We start from the raw sequence: 17,770 nt of genomic DNA, 5'->3' as shown, positions 1-17,770 counted from the left end.
CCTGCAATACAAACTCCTATGGAAATTAATGGGCTGTCTGGATTCCAGTGTAAAATTGAGACTTTGTTGTGTAAATCTATCAATAAAAGCAGTCAGGGCAAGTCAGGCAAGGCTTGTTTAATACAGTCTTGCTGTAATCCGTATTATTTTGCTTGAGTTTTCTTTTGTAACTCAAACACACAGGAGAAAATCCTTAAAAACTAATGGCTTTGCAGGGTTCTCCCCATCCCCTGACATCACATCTCATACCATGGTGTTTTTTTGGAGGTTGCAGTTATGCAATAGTAATTGGGAGGGGAATTTTTTTTTTTGTTACTGGATATGGGTCTGCTTTTGGTATCAAGGTGTGTTTGGGCCATTCTGACCTTCTCCCACATTGGTGTGGATGTAGGTGGTGGAAAGGGTGCTGCAGTGGGGGGATGATGGCAGAGAGATGCAGTAGCCATGGGGACTGTCTAGGGTCAAGATCTGGGTCTCTGTCTTCCTTATCTGTCTGCACTGCCAGGCTGGGAGCTGCTCTTACCTGGCCAGTCTGACCAGGTCTGGTCAGACCATCCTTCAGGAGCAGGATGGTCAGCCAGATGTCTTAAATCAGTGAATTGTTTCACTTCTCTATAGGAGTAGAAGTTTTGGAGTAATATTTTTAAATCAAAACCCCTTTACAAATGTACCTCCACTTCCCAGACCCTGCCACCTCATGGCTGACTCATGGGAAAACACCTCAGTAACAATGAATGTCTTTTGGTTTTGTCCTTCATGTAGATTTTCAGCTCTATCTATTTTTAAACTACTGTATAATCTTTTTTTTTTTTTGCTTTTTCTAGTCTGGGTTTTTTAATCTCTCTCAAGGATTTATCAATAAACTGTTGGCCTCCCTCTAATTCCATGCCCAAATATGCATACAAAATGCTCTTCAGAGCTGCCATGAACCATCTGTATGGCCTCAGGCTGTTCTCTTCCAAACTATCCACTGTGAACATGCACTTTTTTTTTTTGCTTGAAGTTGAAAACAGAGTTAGGAATGACCACACACTACATTAGGACTCTACTTATTAGGCTTTGGGTCCAGCTGTGCACACCAGCAACGGCTCTGATCTGGGAAATGTGTGGCAGCAATTTATTACAGGGGTTCATACCTGAGCTGAGCTGTGTTGGCCTGTTATTAAAATAAAACTTTCAGCTATTTTGTTGAGATATGAAGGGTATTAGGGATGTACTGACTGAGGTACCTCTGTCTTACAAACCACCCTGGAGAGGGAAAGATTTCCCCCAGCTGAGTGGGGAGACTGAAGTGATCCATTTATAATTTTCTTACCTTAACAAAATACAGGGAGTGACTTAAATATGTCCCATCTTTATGGAAATTAATTGTGTTAATGGGACCATTAGAATTTAGAGCTACTGTCATCAAACTGGTTTTGGTAGCTAATGATGGTTCTTGGGTAGATTATGTCATAAGGAAGGCGGAGAATCTGGTCATCTATATATATGTGATCTGACCTGAGCCCTTTCTTTGGGTTTCATTGAGCAATGCACTAATAGAGTCAACACAAGCAAACAGCTGCCACCCTCACCATGAAAACAGAAGGTGCCTCGGTGGTCCTTGCTCTGGCATTTTTCTGCTTCTTCTCAGGTTAGTAACTTCTGATGTTCTCTGTGCTGAAATCTGGGACTGACAGAGGACACAGCCTGGGAGGTCCCATAAGGACAGTGAGAGAGAGGATTTGAGAGCTCTTGTTCTTTAAAAAGCTTAGTGGCATAACCAGAAGGCCTTTCTGTCAATTGTACTATTTGTATTGATTTGATATAGCACATTCTTGTGAAAGGCTTTTTCTCTCCCATATGGAAATGGTGAAGTTCCACTGATCAGTGAATGTATATTTTTAGTGGAATTAGCAGTTTAGGAAAAAACCACCGAAGTCCCAATTGTCAAAGTGGAGGAATAAAAATTTCCAGCCAGACTGAATTTTTGTGTGAAAAGCTTGACTTTGGACAAAAGTGTAATACAAATTTTTGGTAAATTCAGAAAAATAGGGATTTCTTGTCAACACTGGGGGGATGCATTTTCACATAGCTAGAGTAGAGATACTTGGGCAGGGGTTTAGGCTTGATGTATAATGATCATTCATTTTACTGCCTATTTTTATTGAAAAAGTGCTAATGGCGGATTTCTTGATGGTTCCCTGTGATGTCACTCGTGATGTAAGAGGAAAAGCATGAAATGTATTTTAACAGCTCTGAGGGGCTTAGTAGAAGGAAATGTACACCAGCTACCCACCTGGTGACTCATGGGTGATTTGTGTGAAGCACTGCAAATGGAATGGGCTTGGAAGAGGAGTTTGAAGGTTGGAATAAACAATTATATTGTGGGCTAGCTCTGGTACCCCAATTGTAATAAAATATTTAAAAAGTCAGAAACCTTTGGGTAAGGTTGAAACCACTACCAAGGCAGTGGGGTAGGATAATAAACAGTTATTGAATCATTCTTGAAACTTGGATGCTGAGAAAAGTAACACAGAAAAGTAACACAGAGGGCACAAAAATGCAAAAAATGGATGTTTTTGCACTTGAATGACTAAGTTCAGCTTTCTATAGAGTCTCCAGTGCCCTGTCCTTTCTGTCCATGGACGATAATGCATTTGATTAGCTTTTATAAAGAAATATTTTGGTGCATTAGGAAACTACAAGTATTTTAATGAAATGCTTTTAGTTTGTGATTTTTCCCTTCAAAGTTTTATGTGTAGTTTCATTGTTGTTTTGTTTTGTTGTTTTTTTTTGTCACAGATGTTGCCAGCCAGGCTTTGACAAAGGCAAGTCCAACCTTTTCTATCCTGATACTGTGTTTGTTTTGTCAGCTATACAGCTTAATGCATGCTCTGAGCAAAGTCATTTAGGCAGACTATACTTGGATATCATAATGCCTTTTCAGTGGTGGAAAAAGCAGCAAATTTCTCCATGCTTAGAGACAATAATTTTGTAATACAGCGATGGCTCTAGCTGCCAATGTACATTTGGTGTGCTATGCTGAGCACGTATCTGAGCAGCTCTGGGCTGGAAATCTCATGAGATGAAGATAGAAATGGCACAAATTATATTTCTAATGATATTTCAGAGTTTTGTTTCTGATCCAGGAGAAACCCCTGCTTCAGATAATTCCAGAGTTTGATAATTAAAAGAATTAAAGCAAGTCCTTTGAGTCTCAGAAAATTATTTGATTCAATGACTGTGCGAAGGCAGCTCAGTTCATGTTTTAATCAAGCAAGCTTGTCTCTCCTTAGTAAAGACCCTTTTGGAAAACATAGTAGTCAAAAATAACTAAATGGTTCATTGACTCTCCCTAGTCTGCATTTCAGTTACCCAGCAGAAGAGGCAATTGGTTGCTGCAGCATTTCACAATATTACTGCTCTGCTTCCTAAGAGGATTGTGCTTTTCTGTGCTTCAGCCTTGCACCTGAATCGCTCTTCAGTCACCCTGGTTGATTCATTACTCTTGCATCCCACTGGCACTTCAGGGCTGCATTTTCCACTCTTGACTAGCTTTAACAATAGAGTCTTCCCCTGCAGTGGATAGCAATTTGCTGCTGTATGCAAATTAAAGATGTATTCCTTTTTCCATGAATAATGGCCCTTGCAGGAGGTTTTGAACTTCCTTGTTGTCTTCTCTGCCTGAGGATCCACAAGTGTGGTTCTGGGTGCAGCCTGTGCCACATGTGGTGTGGTGAGGGATGGAGGTGAGGAGTGTGGTAGCCTCAGGCCTGGTGTGAACAAACTATTGCTGTCCAGAGCATGTAGCCCACCCAAAAAATGGGAACAAACTGTTCTCAGGATTTTGATGGCCTCTGAGGGAGTCTCCACTGATTGTCCTCATCTCTGCTTTTCAGAGTGACTGCACGAAAATTTGGTCCCTTCTGCGCAGTGGGAAGTTTTCCTGTCCCCCCAACAGGGAACCTGTCAACAGCCCAGATGGCAAAGCTGACCTCAACAAGTGCACGATGTGCCAAAGGCTGCTGTGAGTATCAGCCACCCGCCCATCTGTAGCATGTCCTTTCCTCCCATAGTGATGAGCCCACCACTATCAGGTGCCTCTGTGGTGTAAAATTGCCCTGGGCCAGACAGACCAGTTTGTAGTTTTTCAGCAAACCTGTGAACCCAGTAGCTGTCTCCAGCTCATCACTCGGGAGGACACACCATGGGGTGTGAAGAGCAAATCCTGGGGGAAAACATGTGAAGTTAGTATCATGTTTCCATAGATGGCATTTAAGAGGATGGAAACATCTGGGTGTTGGAGGGAAAGGATGGCCAAATGTCCCCAGTGCAGACATCTGAATATCCCAAACATGTCTTTGCAGAGCCTGAGCCCTGGTGCTGTTGGTGCTGCTGCCTTGCACAATGGGGAGGTGGGGTTGGCAGATGGACCTTTAATCACTGCTTACTTTGGCTTGATGTCTGAGGACTGTACACTGCTCTGTCACTCCTGCCTCCTTTTCTTGCAGGGAAAGAGAGTCAAACAAAGGGAGTGGTGGAGAGGTGAACAGGAACGTGAACTCCCTGGGAGAGGTGAGGTGAAGCATTGCTGATCCAACTGGCTTTGGTAGCATGCTGGGAGCAGGATGATGCTGTGACATTGCATGGTCTGCCTCTGATCTGCTCCCCGAGCTCCTTTCCTTGTCTGCTGTGTGAGGAAGGGCCCGAAGATGTGCCTGTGATGTGGGAAGGGCAAATGTGCTCTGTCTGGGCAGGAGGCTCTGAAGTAGCAGGAGGCTTTGTGCTGTCCATGAGCATGAAAGAAACCAAAACTTGTGGCTCCCCCCTGGCAATCCAGTCTCTGTCAGGCAAATAGCAACATGGCATGTATGTTCTGGGCCTGACCCAGGGTACAGGCCAAGGAGAATACCTCCTTGTTTATAAGGTACACCATTAGCATCTGATGAGTAATTAATAGCAATGATGGTGCATGTGAGCTGTGACTAGGGCAGGGTGTGGGAGCTGGCTGGCTCTAATTGTCCCTTGTTTATCTTGTTGATACACCTGGCTTGTTTTACCCATTACTGTTTTTCTAGATAGCAGGTCTTCATGTTGTCTTTTTGAGCCTTAGGTTTTTCTCCTAGATAGGAGTGAATTGGTTTCCATCAAATAGTGTTGGTTGCAGTGATTTGGTTTTTTTACATCTGGTTAAGTGGGATAGCTTTCCAGCTCTTGGATGTCTGGACAATTTAAAGGCTTTGTAAAGTATACCTTTCCTAAGGGAGATCTTTTTTAAACACTTGACTCACAAAAGTGTGGTCCTGAAGGCAGAGGGACAGTTTCAGTGTGAGGAAGAGACCTACTCTGAATTTCTTTGTTCAACCATAGATTTTCTGTCAGATTTTTGGAAAGTAATTTTCTAGGCTTGGCTTTCCCAACTGTAGAGCTGGGATAAGTTATCAAACCATCCCCTCTACCCTGGGTAAGGGGTTTGGGGTGTGGGAAATGTATTACAGATCCCTTGGCAAATAACCTTAAATGTGCTGCATACAACAACCTAAAAGCTTCACATGTAGCTTGTTTCATATGCTACAAACCTGCTTTTGTGTCCTGAAAGTTATAGAAAAGCTTTTCAGAGGAAAGTAAGACCAAGCTGAAATGCTTAAGCCAGTTTTGCTACAAAAGCCTTTTTTGAAATAGATTGCTTTAGTTCAGTTAACACCTAACATCATGTTAAGTGGAAAGTAAAGATGCTCACCTCTTACTCTAGCATACCTGGGAATGTGAGATGTGTAAGGATTTATTTTTAATCCCTGCAGCTTCATCTTTTTACTGTGCATGGATTTTAAAATTCTTGGTGGTGTGTTCTGTCATGAGATGGGCAAACTGACTTCCTCATTCAAAATTCACTGAGAAATTGTGAATGCTTATACTTAGTGCCTTTGAGCAGGCTCTTGCATGTCTTATCTATTAGAATTAGAAGTAAGGCTGCCTGGGATGCAAGAGACAAATCTGCCCATCTAAACCTGCATATTTGTTTACGTTGCATGCTGTGGTTCAAGAGAACACGCCAGGCATACTATAGTTTTCCACTGAGTTCCCCCTCAAGGAAGCAAAATATCATCTGAAATGTAATTCATTGGGTGGAAAATCCTGTGTGGGTCTGTGGGAGATGTGTGTGTGTGTCAGTGTATCTGTGTCAGCCTGTGCTCTTGGCATTTCCACAGGATGAGTGCCAAGAGTTTCGGGATCTCTTCAGGAGAGGAAAACTTTCCTGCACCAGAGAAAATGACCCTGTCCGGGATTCCTCTGGGAAGCAGCACAGCAATAAGTGTATCATGTGTGCAGAGAAGTTGTGAGTAGAGGAAAAAATGCCTGCTTTTTTTTCTGTTTGGGAAAGTGGCTGCTGGAGCCACCCAGCTGCTCTGGTGTCAGTGGATGGGATCATTCCCCCTCATGCAGCTGGTGGCAGGGAAACCTCTTGCACCCTGGAGCACCGTGATATTCACTTTATCATCTTGCTTCTCTTCCAGCAAAAGGGAGAATAAGTGGAAGTTATCTAAAAACAGACAAGGAAAAAATAAGGTGAGATTAAAGTATTAGGCAGGTCAATATAAAACTTTATTGGATTTTCACCCAAGATAAAGAAAAGGCAGCTTTATTCTACCCAGTTGCTCTGTCTCCACTGATTTAATTTTGAGATCCACTTTCCTTTCCCTCCGTATTTCTTGTTCATGCTCTTGAATCTCCCAAGTGAACAACTTGTGCCTGAATGTTATGATCTATTTTATGACAGACAAATCCCACCAGAATTGGAAACCGGCTGTGCTGCCCTGTTCTGAAACCTGGCTCAAGGGTGGATAAGCCAATGCTGCTGAGGGTGTTAATTAGGTTAAAAAAATATTTGGGTGAGAAGCTCTAAATCTGAGCTCTGATAAGCTCAAGAGATCGTGTTCTGGGAGGAGAGCTAGCCCTGTCCTGTTGCCATGGACCTTAGTTTTAGCTTTCTTTGTTGGAAACTCTGTTCTCAAGGTGCTGCTGTCTGCCACCCTCACCTTTTCACCCTGCAGCCACCTGTGCACTGATGCTTTTCTGATGAAAGCAGCTTTGTAAGAGGGGGGGAAAAAGGTCCCTTTCTGACATTTGCCTTTTGATTTCTGCTGTGGCAGGGACTGGTGTGGTCCCCTTAAGCCTCAGTCTTGAGGATAATACTGTTTCAGTGCTTTTCCTAATGACTGACACACAAAAAAAAGATGCATAAGTGAAATTTGCTGATGGCAAAGCTGGGAGGCAGAATCAGCAGAGGAGGATCAGCAGATCACTCAGGACTAATTGGATAGTGTCGAGGCCTGGACTAATAGAAACAAGATAAAATGTAATAACAGTGCAAGATCACACAGTCAGTGATTAACATGAATTCCTGCTTGTCGGTTGGAAGTGACAAAGGATAAGAAAGCCCTGCATTCATTAGTGGTTCAGGGATGTGACAGGCCATGAAAAAGGCAAATGCAAGTCTTGGGTGTACTTGGTGAGATTTTTGCAGCAGAGGTCAGGAAGAGCTCCAGAAATGCTAGTTCAAAGGGAGATGACTAGAGAAGAAACTACTAGGGGGAGGCAGATCTGTCTTGGAGGCAGAGCACTGGGGTGCTGAGCTGGGCTTGTGCCAGGGAATGAAGCGCAAAGGGAGAGCTTTCCTGGGCTTGCTGAGGAGGGAAGCATCCCCTGAGCTTCCCAGGGGGTGGGCACGTGTTTGTGGTGGGGAGAAGCTGTGAGGCTCTTGGGGAGCCCCTCTGAGGTGGGGTGTGACATTTCTTTCTGATGGGAGCAATGCACAGTGGCTGCAAGTGCAGCAGGTGTGGACTCATCCCTGCTGGTCAGGTCTTTCCTACCCTTGACTGGTTTGACTCCAAGGAAATGCAGGGCTTTGTACTCTGAGCCTTTTGCCAGCATTAGTCCAGTAGCAAGGCTGAGGTGTCCTGGGTTGGATGCAGCACTCAGTGTTAGGGAAATCCTGCCTTGGCAGGGAGGATGAGGTGCTGGAAACTTCTGGCTGAAGCAAAAGATGAGGCCAGTGACCTGCAAGGTAGCCAAGGCTAAAAAGGCATAAAATGGGCAGAAAATGGCAAGTGCTCAAACCTTTTTGTAGAAAATAAAGGGTAAGTGCGACCCAGTTACTTATCCTCTGTGCTTGCTGTTAGGAATCAGCTATGGCAGTGTCTGAAGCAGTTGAAATTAGGGAAACTGTATGTTTACATTCATGTTATACAACAGGGTCAAATGAACATGGTTTCTCTACAGTGATTTTGAACAGGGAACAAATCAATAACTCACTCTCCAAACAACCTTCCACTGCTTGTGGACTATTAAGTGTTTGCATTGTGCTTTTGTGTTTTAACTGCTGCTTCTTGATTGACATGTCCTAAAGTGTGGTTGGTTTCAGGGGTATTAATTACTTTGTAAATGAAATTATTATCTGAGCTATGACCTGGGAAAAGGCTGTAGCTGCAGTTGTCTACTAAGGATGTCCAGAGAAGTGGGAGGGACTTCATGACCCTATTGGTCACATCACTGGCATGTTTTGGATGGCCCAACAAGGAGAATAATAATTAGTTGGACCATACTAGAAAACTCCCAACATGTGCAGTGCAGGCAGAGAGACCCATAATTTTTCTGACTCACTCCTCTGTTTATATGCTGAGTGGCTGGTACTGCACACCCTCTGCTCTCGCCCACATCCAGGCTTTCCTGTGAGGCATTTGGGAACCTTCAGTGCTTTCCTGGCAGGAAACCCCAAGTTTCTAAGAATCAGATCAATAAGACAAGGAGGACAGGGTGCCCTAACCAGTGCTTCCTTTCTGCAGGATGACTGCAGTGAGTTTCGCTCCGAGTTTGAAGCTGGTGGACGACTGTCCTGCACGAGGGAGAATGACCCTGTTCGGGACTCCTCTGGCAAGCAGCACACCAACAAATGTCTCATGTGTGCTGAGAAGTTGTGAGTACAGCTTCTTCTGAGCAACAACTGCAAAGGGGGAAACCTCCTGTGGCAAAACTGCAGCTCCTGCCTGTGGAGCTGTGTCTGGGCAATGCCTGGGAGGGAGTCCTGATTCCCAGTGGCTCTCTAAGGCATGCTCTGGCAATAAGGCTCCAGTCATTGCCCCTTTTCCCACTTCCTTTTCAGTGTGAAAGGCCCAGGGGCAGGTGAGAAGCAGCATGGAGTAGGGGAGGAGAAGTGAGGCTGATAGAGAGCAACTCCTTTCCCAAGGGACTATGGGATGTGGGCAGCTCCTGAGGAGTTTCCCACATGTGTACTTTGCCTTCCAGATGCTCTCTCTCTACTCCCATAGAGCATATGCAGAAGCAGCCCTGATATGAAAACAGCCACCTGGATCCAGGATGTAGCATACAGTGGGAATGGTGAGGAGAAGGGAGAAGCCTTTAGGGGTGGGAAGTAGGAAGAGGACCACCAGGAACAGGGACTGCAGACCAGGAGGTGGTGCCTAATGGCATGACGCTGGCTTACGGGGCAGCCCTGGGTGCTGGTGGCACTTACACTGCCATAGCGCTCCCTTTTCCTCCTCTCCCCTTCTTCCAGCAAAAAGGAAGCCCAAAGAGGAGGCCAGTCTGGTGGAACTTCCCAGCGCAACAAGCAAGTCACTTCAGAGCGTACAAAACAGGTGAGATGGAGCTTAGAGCCTGTCCTGAGCTCAGAGAAAGGTGCTGGTGAGGGTCTGAGGGATGCTGATGGCCAGGGCCTGTCTAGTCAGCCTGGGCTAACCATGGGGCTTGGGATGGTGGAACCAGCTAATGATGGGGGAGAAAGAGGTTGTATGGCAGAGCCTCACTCATTTGCAGGATACTGAGTGGGCAGGTTTGGAGCTGGCAGATCACTCCCTTCCACTTTCTTGGTGGTGAGATAAAGGGCAAATTCAGACTCTCCTGTCACCCCTCAGATGGTAACATTTGGGGCAAACATCAAACCTGCTTCTCCAGGAACAACCCAGTGATTCCCTGGGTCTATGAACGGGAAGAGGGCAGCATCTGCTTCAGCTTTTTGTCTTCTCTGGTTGTATCAAAGTGTTTTCTGTGCTGTTGAATTGTGATCCTGCTTCTTTTGCAGAAGAACTGTCGTGGTTCAGGGTCACAGCAGGGAGTGAATGACAGACGTCCCTTCTCATCAAACAGAGGGTGAGTTCAGCAGCACCTGGGATGGCAGCTGCACCCCCTGACCACCCCACAGGCCCTGGCACTGGTTTCTGTCCATTTCTACGTACCTGTGTTTTCCTAGGGATGGTTAAGAGGTTAATTGGAGCAGGAATGGCTCAGTAGCACACCAAGAGGTGGGATGGAGAATTGGACACTGGTGCTCAGTACAGCACTTCTCCCTACTGGCTAAGCTGATGACTGGGGAGAGACACACAGAGCTGGACATATTTCTCATGCAACCCTTGCTCCTTTTGGACCTTAACTTTCCTGAGCACGAACCACCAGTGACTGCTGCACTCAGAATCCCTCTCAGGACCCCTTTGCCTAGCAAACCCTGCCTCCTAGCAGGGCACACTTGTCTGTCTGGCCCTGACTTGTCCTCACCTGCTGACTTGGAGGCACTGCCTGGTGTTCTGTGTGCTTCCTGGGCACTGGTCAGGCCCTTCTGTTTGTTGGAGCTACTGCACCTGGGCAGGACACAGCTGCTGTGGTTTTTTTGAAGCCTTTGCTGGTATGCTCTGAGACTTCTTTCTTTTGGCTGGTGCAATCCCCTCATCTCCCAGTTCACCAGCAGACATGGATGCAGAGCTGTGGGGTGGTGATGTGCTCAGGCACAAGGCAAGGCTTGTCCTGCTGTCAGCTGCCTCCCTGTTAGCAGGTGGCTGGGGGACTTCGCACCCTCTCCTGTCGTGTTGGGTGGATGCCACAGTGAAAGCAGCTCCTGGAGAGCTGGGGAGGGTTGGTGGGGGAGAGGGTGGGTTTGCACCCCACTCCTCCTGTTCTGGAGGGATGGTGTGATGAGCTGTCTCTCTCCTCTCTCTCCCTGCCAGACCACAGGGTGGTAGGAACTGTGACCCAGCACCTGGTCGCGAGGCGCAGAGCAGAGACCCTGATGCCTACCACATGGTAAACCCACCTCCTGTGTCTCAGACATGGGGACCTCTCTTCTGGGGTGCTTCTCTATTGGTGCTGAGCCCCTGCTGACTCCTTTTTCAGCAGCTGCTCCTCTTCCTGCTGTGACCCTAAAGCTTCTGACAGCCTTGTGACCTTGGAAGGGTTTGAATGAGTGAAAGCGTCTGTACTGTGATGGCAGCCCCTGTATCACCTGGCACTGAAGCAGAGGAAGGGAAGTGGGGCTGGATGTGCCCATACGGGACTCTCCTAAGCCAGTTTTCTTCCAGACTTGACTCCTTATGGAAGTTACATCAGCTATGGGGGTGCTGACTTTAAGTAAGCTAAAATGGGAAAATATGAAATTAATATGAGAAAATAAGTTACTATAAAAAGGGTGACTAAACTGTGGATCTCGCTGTCACAGGGTGTTGTCAAGAGGTAGGATGATTTAAAAAAATTACCTGATGTTTTAATTCCTCCAGCATTTGCATACAGTAATTGAAATAACAGTTTGGAAGGGGTAGGAAATGTGTTTCTGTGGGGCTGGAGGAACCTCACTACAAGCTGCCTTAACTCTCTCTGAAGCCTCTGTCACTGACTGCTTTTAGAAAAGGGATATTTATGTTAAAAATCCCAGTAGGTGGTTCAGGTAGAGCAATTTTGATGCATTCCAGAGCAAACATTAGGCATAATAACACCAGTCTGCTTCAGGGCTTAGTGGTATTTCCTGGTGGCACTGGAGGAAGAGTAGATGCTGATGAGCCTGACTGACAAGAGGTGATTCACAGAGCAAATCTGCTGCTCTCCTCTTTCCAGGGCAGCCCATGGGTTTTGACACAGACAGCTCCAGTTCCCCAGAGCAGATGCTGCTGGGACCTGTGTTATGTGGGGCTGCAGTGGGGTGGCTGCCTGCCCTGGGCAGTAATGCAGGCACAGGGGTGGTACTGCAGGCAGCAGTGTCTGGTGCAGGGGAAGGCATCTGGCATGGAAACTTCCCCCATGGTGCTTCCTGCCCCACAGAGCTGCTGTTGAACCATTTAAGTGGTGCACCTCCAGGGGGGACAGGAGGCAAAATGTTCTCTGTCTCAGCTGTAGCTTTTCTCCAGTTGCACCATTTGCAGTTGTTGCAACGTGTTTTATAGCACCCAGAGAAGAGGATGGGAACCCATTAGTCACTCTATCTTAGTGTTTGTTTTTTTTTTCCCAGCACCTGGAACAGAGGTGGGTGGCCAGGCTGAAGAAGAGGCTGTGTGTGTATTAGGGCTGTGGTATCTCTGAGCTTTGCTGTTTGAAATTTGTTGTGACTCTGCAAACACTCACCCCTGTGTGCTTGTAGGGTGGAGACCTAAGTGCAAGAGGCTTTTTGGGGTCCCCAAAGGCCTCTCCTCCTGCTTGGACTTTGTCCTGGTTGTGTCATGTGTGGTTTGTAAGGAAAGCTGTGTCTGAGTGTTCCCATTGTCATCCTCAAGAGGAAATGAGGGCACACTTAATTAGTCATGACTGCTCATATATGCTTTTGTCTCTTAACTCAGTGGGTGTCAGAAGTGCTGCATGTCACGCTGCCCTCAGGCTGGGGAGGTTTTTCCTTTATTTTGACCAATGGATTAATCTTGATTCTTGGAAATGAAATAGCATCAAAGCCCCGATCAGGAAGACTAGAGGCAGGTAGCAGTTGGTTTTGGTCATCTTGTGGACCTCCAGTGAGAGAGAGAAACCTGCCCTGTACCAAGGTGCTGAGATGGATCAGAGAAGTGGGTCTGTGCCTGGCCATGGGGCTGGGTGGGCTCTGTTCCCAAAAGCTTGTCTGGCCAGTCCAATAAGACACACTATCTCCCTACAAGTCTGTCCTTGTTGATGGATGTGCTGCAGAGCAGAGAGGCCTCGTGGCAGGGCTTGCTTAGTGAGTGCTCTCAAGTCACATAAAGGGTCTTGCTAGTGAACCAGCACCAAATGTGATTTCTTTCTCTCTTCAGCTGGACTGTGATCGAATTCTGCACGGGGTAAAGGGTGGAAGGATTTTCTGCAGCAAATCCTCACAACCAGTCTGTGGCACTGATGGGAAAACATACAAAAATGAATGTGACTTGTGTTCAGCTGCCATGTGAGTAGGAGGAGAAATTTCAGTAATACAGGGCAATCCACCATTCCCGAGTGTCTTTTGCAGCACAGTGTTTGTTTTGATATATCATGACTCACTATCAAGTGTGTCCTTGGTGCTTTGCTGTTAAGCAAACATAGATCAAAATGCTTGAGATTAATGTGATGACAGCTAATTAAGATACACAAGTTTCCAGAGCCCCCTAGCCCCTCTCTGCCCAATCACAAGATTGTTTGGGGAGTAATAAAAGCCATCATGTTGGAAGTAGCATCAAAGTATTAAGGAGCCCACAGAGGACTGTCATGCCAGTGGCAGAGAGCTGTGGCATTGCAAGTGAATAATGAGCAATGTCTTGTCCTCCCTTTGCAGGAAAGCTTCAAACTACATCACGATAAGCTATCGAGGTGAATGCCGAAAGCCTGTCCCTGAAGTGGTAAGAGGCATGCCAGGCTGGCTGGGGACCTGCAGGCTTTTCCTTTCCCCTTGTGGAAGTCCCCTCTTGGCACCATCTCTGCCTGGGGCAGGGCTGGTCCAGGCAGCCACAATGGAGAGTGCAAGATGAGCAGGAGTTGGCAGTCAGCACCAGCTGCCCTGCTGGGCTCTTCAGCAGTAGCCGGGGGTGAGCACCTCCCCCCTGCAGGCAGATTAACTAACAGGTTAACTGAAGGAGCAAGTTAGCTGAACTAATGGGATAATTAAAGCCATGCTCTGTGGCTGCTCTTCAAGCTATGTTTTGGTATTGTTAGGGTCAGCTCATGGAGTCCTGCAGGGCTGGGAGGGCAGAGGGGTGCTGGAGCCCTCTATCTCCTCTTTAATTTTTTTATTTTCTTTCCCTGGAGTGGGATGTGCTGAGAACTTGTGTTGGGATATAACCTTGGCATAGTGTTGGGATATACCTGGGCATAGTGCCTGTGTTTTACTTAGGCTGTTTTGTAGGAGAGCAACATGACTAGCAAAACACCTGGGAAATGGTTGGGAAACGAAAACTGTTAATGAAGTTGTTGGGGAAGGAGCTTGAGCCTTGATAACTTGTGTGGTCCTGTATAGCAAATGAGTTCTCAGCTGTGCTTTGCCTTTTACCAGTGGAAGCTTGTCAGTCTCCAGCACTTTTGTTTGCAGCCAGGATCTCCCAGTTTGTCTCTTGAGTGTGTGAGATGCCCTGTAGCACCCAGGAGTGTCCTCTGTTGGCATGAATTGAAAATTTCATCCCCAGGGAAATAATGAGATTTCTTCCAATCTGAAGAGGATAAAAATACTGAACTAGCCAAAGAGGAGTTCTGTAAAGTTTTGGATGGGAGCTTTGGCCTCTGAATATGAATTTAGTATCAATGAGTCTTAGGCAATGAAGAGCTTTGCTGTGTGATGCTATAGCTTCATGTGACACCTCTTTCTGCTTGGTGCCAGGATGCCAGCAAGATCCCCAAAACCTTTCAAAATAAACATTCCAGCACTTCTTCCCTTGTTCTGTAGAGCATCAGAGTGTTTTTGGCTTTGTTTAAAGTTGGAGAAATTGTGCAGAGAGAAAATTTTGCCTGTGATCATACTTGGAGGCCTTTGTGTGTCAGCCTTTAGTGTGATGGACCCACTGTTGGCTTGTGTATTCTGGGGGCACAGGGAGACCAGGAACTATGCCAACCTGCTCACACTGCCCAAGATAGACAAAACTGGGTGTTCCATGGCAACTGAAAAACAGAGGATTCTCCCAAAACTTTGCCTGGTCTGGAATTCCTTACTGTTTTGTGTTTTACCAAGCTGTTGCAGCTCTAAAGCCTTTGCAATTAGAGAAACATTCCATTTACTGAAAGTCAGCTTGTAGCTATGTTAAGTGTTGCAAGGAGAGTTGGGTGCAATTAAAAGGGAAAGTGATGAACTTTATCCTTGGGGGGATAAAAAGCCAAACAAACCCTCATACACAGCAATTTATTTTTTATGCATATTATGTCACCTGAAGAATCAGACTGGATATTCATGGAAGCCTGTTTCCCTTGGAAACCTTTTGAGTCCATCAAAAACTCTTCCTATTTTTCAGTTGGAAGTTCATGAACAATAACAATGTACAGGGAAATGTTGTTTTCAGCATTGAAATTTATGGTCACTTACAGTGTAATGAATTCTTCTTTCTACTGAAGATGCAGGCACTCAATATATGCTACTAAAATGTAGGAAACCAGCTCCAGCAGTGCTTTTGGCATCAGAAATGGTTTTACAGAGTTGCAATGTGCAAAACAAAAATGCAAAGCTTCTCTTTAAGCTTTGGAGGAAGATGATAAATTTTTACCCCAAAATGTAATATTTCATAGAGTTTTATCTTGAAATTATCCATGGAGGTTGCTGAGCTGCCTGGCAAAATGTGTTCAAGCTGCCTTGTTCCTTTGCAGCTCAGTGTCTACATTCACCCCTGGATTTCCAGGTGTTTCTGGCAACTCTACTTGCCTGGTGGCCAGATTGCCATGGGGAGGGATGCTGGGAGGACTGAGTGGGAGTGGTGTGGTTTGAGAAAGACCTGACACAAAGGGTGTATCTGTGCAGTGCTGTGGGAGAAAACCTTCCTGCAGAGCCTGTCCCCAGGGCTTTGGGCTGGTCAGTGTCTGCACTTACCACCTTCCCCAGGGGATCTGTGCCATAACCAACGTCCTTTTATCCTATGTCACTTTGCTGCAGAAGAATGTAGGTCTGAGTCTGGTTTTAAATATTTGTTTTGGTGAGGTAGTTGGCCACTAGGTCTGGCACTGCTATGTCATATGGGTGAGCTAATTGTAAGTCTTTCCAGTACATTCATTTTTAATGCTGCATGTCTTGGTTTCTTTATTCATTCAAAGGTTTTTCCACACATCACACATGGTAGTCACCAGACTGCCCATGTTAGTCAATAGCTCAGGAAAAAAAGGGATGTCTTGTTTCTCCTTTTTTTGATCTATTTCTTATCAAACAGCTCCCAGGTTTGCAATGGGTAAGTCCTGGTACTCTCACAATGCTCTTTTTATCATGTTTCTCTTTATGGTGGCAGAAAGAGGAAAAAAGAGCAGGATCTTTCCCAGTTAAGTAGTAGGTGTGGAAATTACCCAGCTGGTGCCAGGCTCTGCTGCAGTGGGTTTGTGTGGCTGCTGAGCTGGCTGGAGTGCTAATACTGTTCAAGTACTGGTCATGCTAGGGGATGGGCTTATTTTTTGCTCTTTCTTTCCAGAAGTAATGGAGTTCAGACTGCCAGGAAACACCAGGGATCAGCTGTGACCAAAGGTACGGGGAGGGGCAGTGGGTTACCCCTGTCCTCTGGAGGCTGCATTTCACAAGGGTTGGATTGTCCAAACTTGTCTAGGTGGGCTGCAGAGCTGGGGCAAAGGCCTTATCTTGGGATGGTGGGGCTGAGCCTGTGGGAATGTGCAGATTGCCTAGTGAAGTGCTGGGCTCTGCGCACTCCTTTCCCCTGGCTCGTTTTTCAGCCAGGCTGTCCCTGTAGAGCCAGGAGGATGTTGACAGAGCAGCTTGCTGCTGTCCCCCATCACAAGGAGGCAGGGGTGGCCCAGACCCCTACAGAGCATGGGAGCATCACAGCTTTGAGGTTTCCTTGTGGTCCTTTCAGGTCCCTTTTGTTTTCTTGGACTACAGCAATAAACTGTCTCCTTCCTGTTTCCCTAGGGCAAGTAAAGGAAGAGTTGATGTTGAGCATCAGGGGAGCTGCCAAGTTCCCAGGACTACCAGAGCTGCTTCATCCCCTCCCGCAGTGACCGGGGCCTGTCCTTGCTCAGGTGGAGGGTGAAGGGCTGTGGGGACCCAGTGGTGTCTTCCAGGTCTGCCCCGTGTGTGCCGTTGCAGTCTCTGCTGCCTCGCTGTGTTTTAACGTGCTTCTACAATAAAGATAACTCAGCAGCTTCATGTCACTTTTCTTCACTAAGCTTCGTGGGAGGGACATCTGAGTCCCCACTTTGGCTTTATACCACCTGCCCCTTAGGCCATGAGCAAGCACAGGGGCACCTTGGGGTGCAGCAGCTGCTGTAAATACCCAGCGAAGATGTTGGACCAAAGGAAGGGCTTGGTCTGGGGTTTTGTGAGGAGGGACCAGGAGTCAGGTTCTCTCTGACTCATGGTGGAGTCTGGGGTCAATCACTTCACTGCCCTTCCAGCCCTTTTCTCTTGCATGTGAAACAAACATTAAAAGATACTTGCCTACCTCAGAGGGTTGTTTTGATATTTAATTGGTTTGCATTTGGAAACCCACAGAAGAAAATTGGTTTTAAAGGGCCCTGCATATTGGGCTGGCACTTTAACTGATGCAGTAAGTGTCCTCTTCTAACCTCCTCATCTGAGGCACCAGGAAATCCAGATGGCGTTGTTCGATCAGCTGTGGGAGGTAGGTGCACCTTGACTAGTGATGTAAAATGGTGTGTCCCCTGAAGATGGAGTGGGGGGTGCAGCCAGGAGGGTTTCTGGGATCTGGAGGTGTGAATTTGGCTGGTAGCATGTCTTGCTCCAAGAAGGCAGAAGCACTGATGCTACCCTTGAGGTAGTGCTGGTCAAGCAGAAGGCTCAGCCATTTTAGTAGCCCATGGACCATCACCTTGTGCTTTTTGGGTCACCTTTATGACTTGGCCTGAGCTTCCTTCCCCAAACAAG

The 17,770-nt window shown here is 46.5% G+C and overlaps 1 protein-coding gene across 2 annotated transcripts; it reads left to right on the top strand.

The window, feature by feature from the left end:
• Positions 1 to 3,887: 3,887 nt before the first annotated feature.
• LOC127390021 (serine protease inhibitor Kazal-type 5-like) lies at positions 3,888 to 17,009 on the top strand. Of its 2 annotated transcripts, XM_051631145.1 has the most exons (12): positions 3,888 to 4,009; positions 4,494 to 4,557; positions 6,192 to 6,319; positions 6,498 to 6,549; positions 8,826 to 8,956; positions 9,557 to 9,638; positions 10,082 to 10,149; positions 10,998 to 11,073; positions 13,035 to 13,162; positions 13,529 to 13,592; positions 16,344 to 16,396; positions 16,796 to 17,009. In XM_051631145.1, the coding sequence occupies exons 1-11, from the start codon at positions 3,993 to 3,995 to the stop codon at positions 16,347 to 16,349; spliced, it is 816 nt and encodes a 271-aa protein (XP_051487105.1). In that variant the 5' UTR covers positions 3,888 to 3,992; the 3' UTR covers positions 16,350 to 16,396; positions 16,796 to 17,009. The 2 variants fall into 2 exon arrangements, with proteins under 2 accessions (XP_051487105.1, XP_051487106.1); XM_051631146.1 differs by lacking the exons at positions 13,035 to 13,162; positions 13,529 to 13,592.
• Positions 17,010 to 17,770: the final 761 nt, after the last annotated feature.

This window comes from Apus apus, chromosome 13 (assembly GCF_020740795.1).
Source record: "Apus apus isolate bApuApu2 chromosome 13, bApuApu2.pri.cur, whole genome shotgun sequence".
Classification (NCBI taxonomy): domain Eukaryota; kingdom Metazoa; phylum Chordata; class Aves; order Apodiformes; family Apodidae; genus Apus; species Apus apus.
Note: the sequence above shows the minus strand (reverse complement) of the source record. Positions and strands in the feature narration are given on the sequence as shown.

Excerpts from the sequence above, each read along its gene's own strand:
- LOC127390021 (XM_051631145.1), top strand. Across the intron at positions 8,957-9,556 it reads CTCATGTGTGCTGAGAAGTT|CAAAAAGGAAGCCCAAAGAG; the intron begins GTGAGTACAGCT and ends CCCTTCTTCCAG. Across the intron at positions 13,163-13,528 it reads GACTTGTGTTCAGCTGCCAT|GAAAGCTTCAAACTACATCA; the intron begins GTGAGTAGGAGG and ends CTCCCTTTGCAG.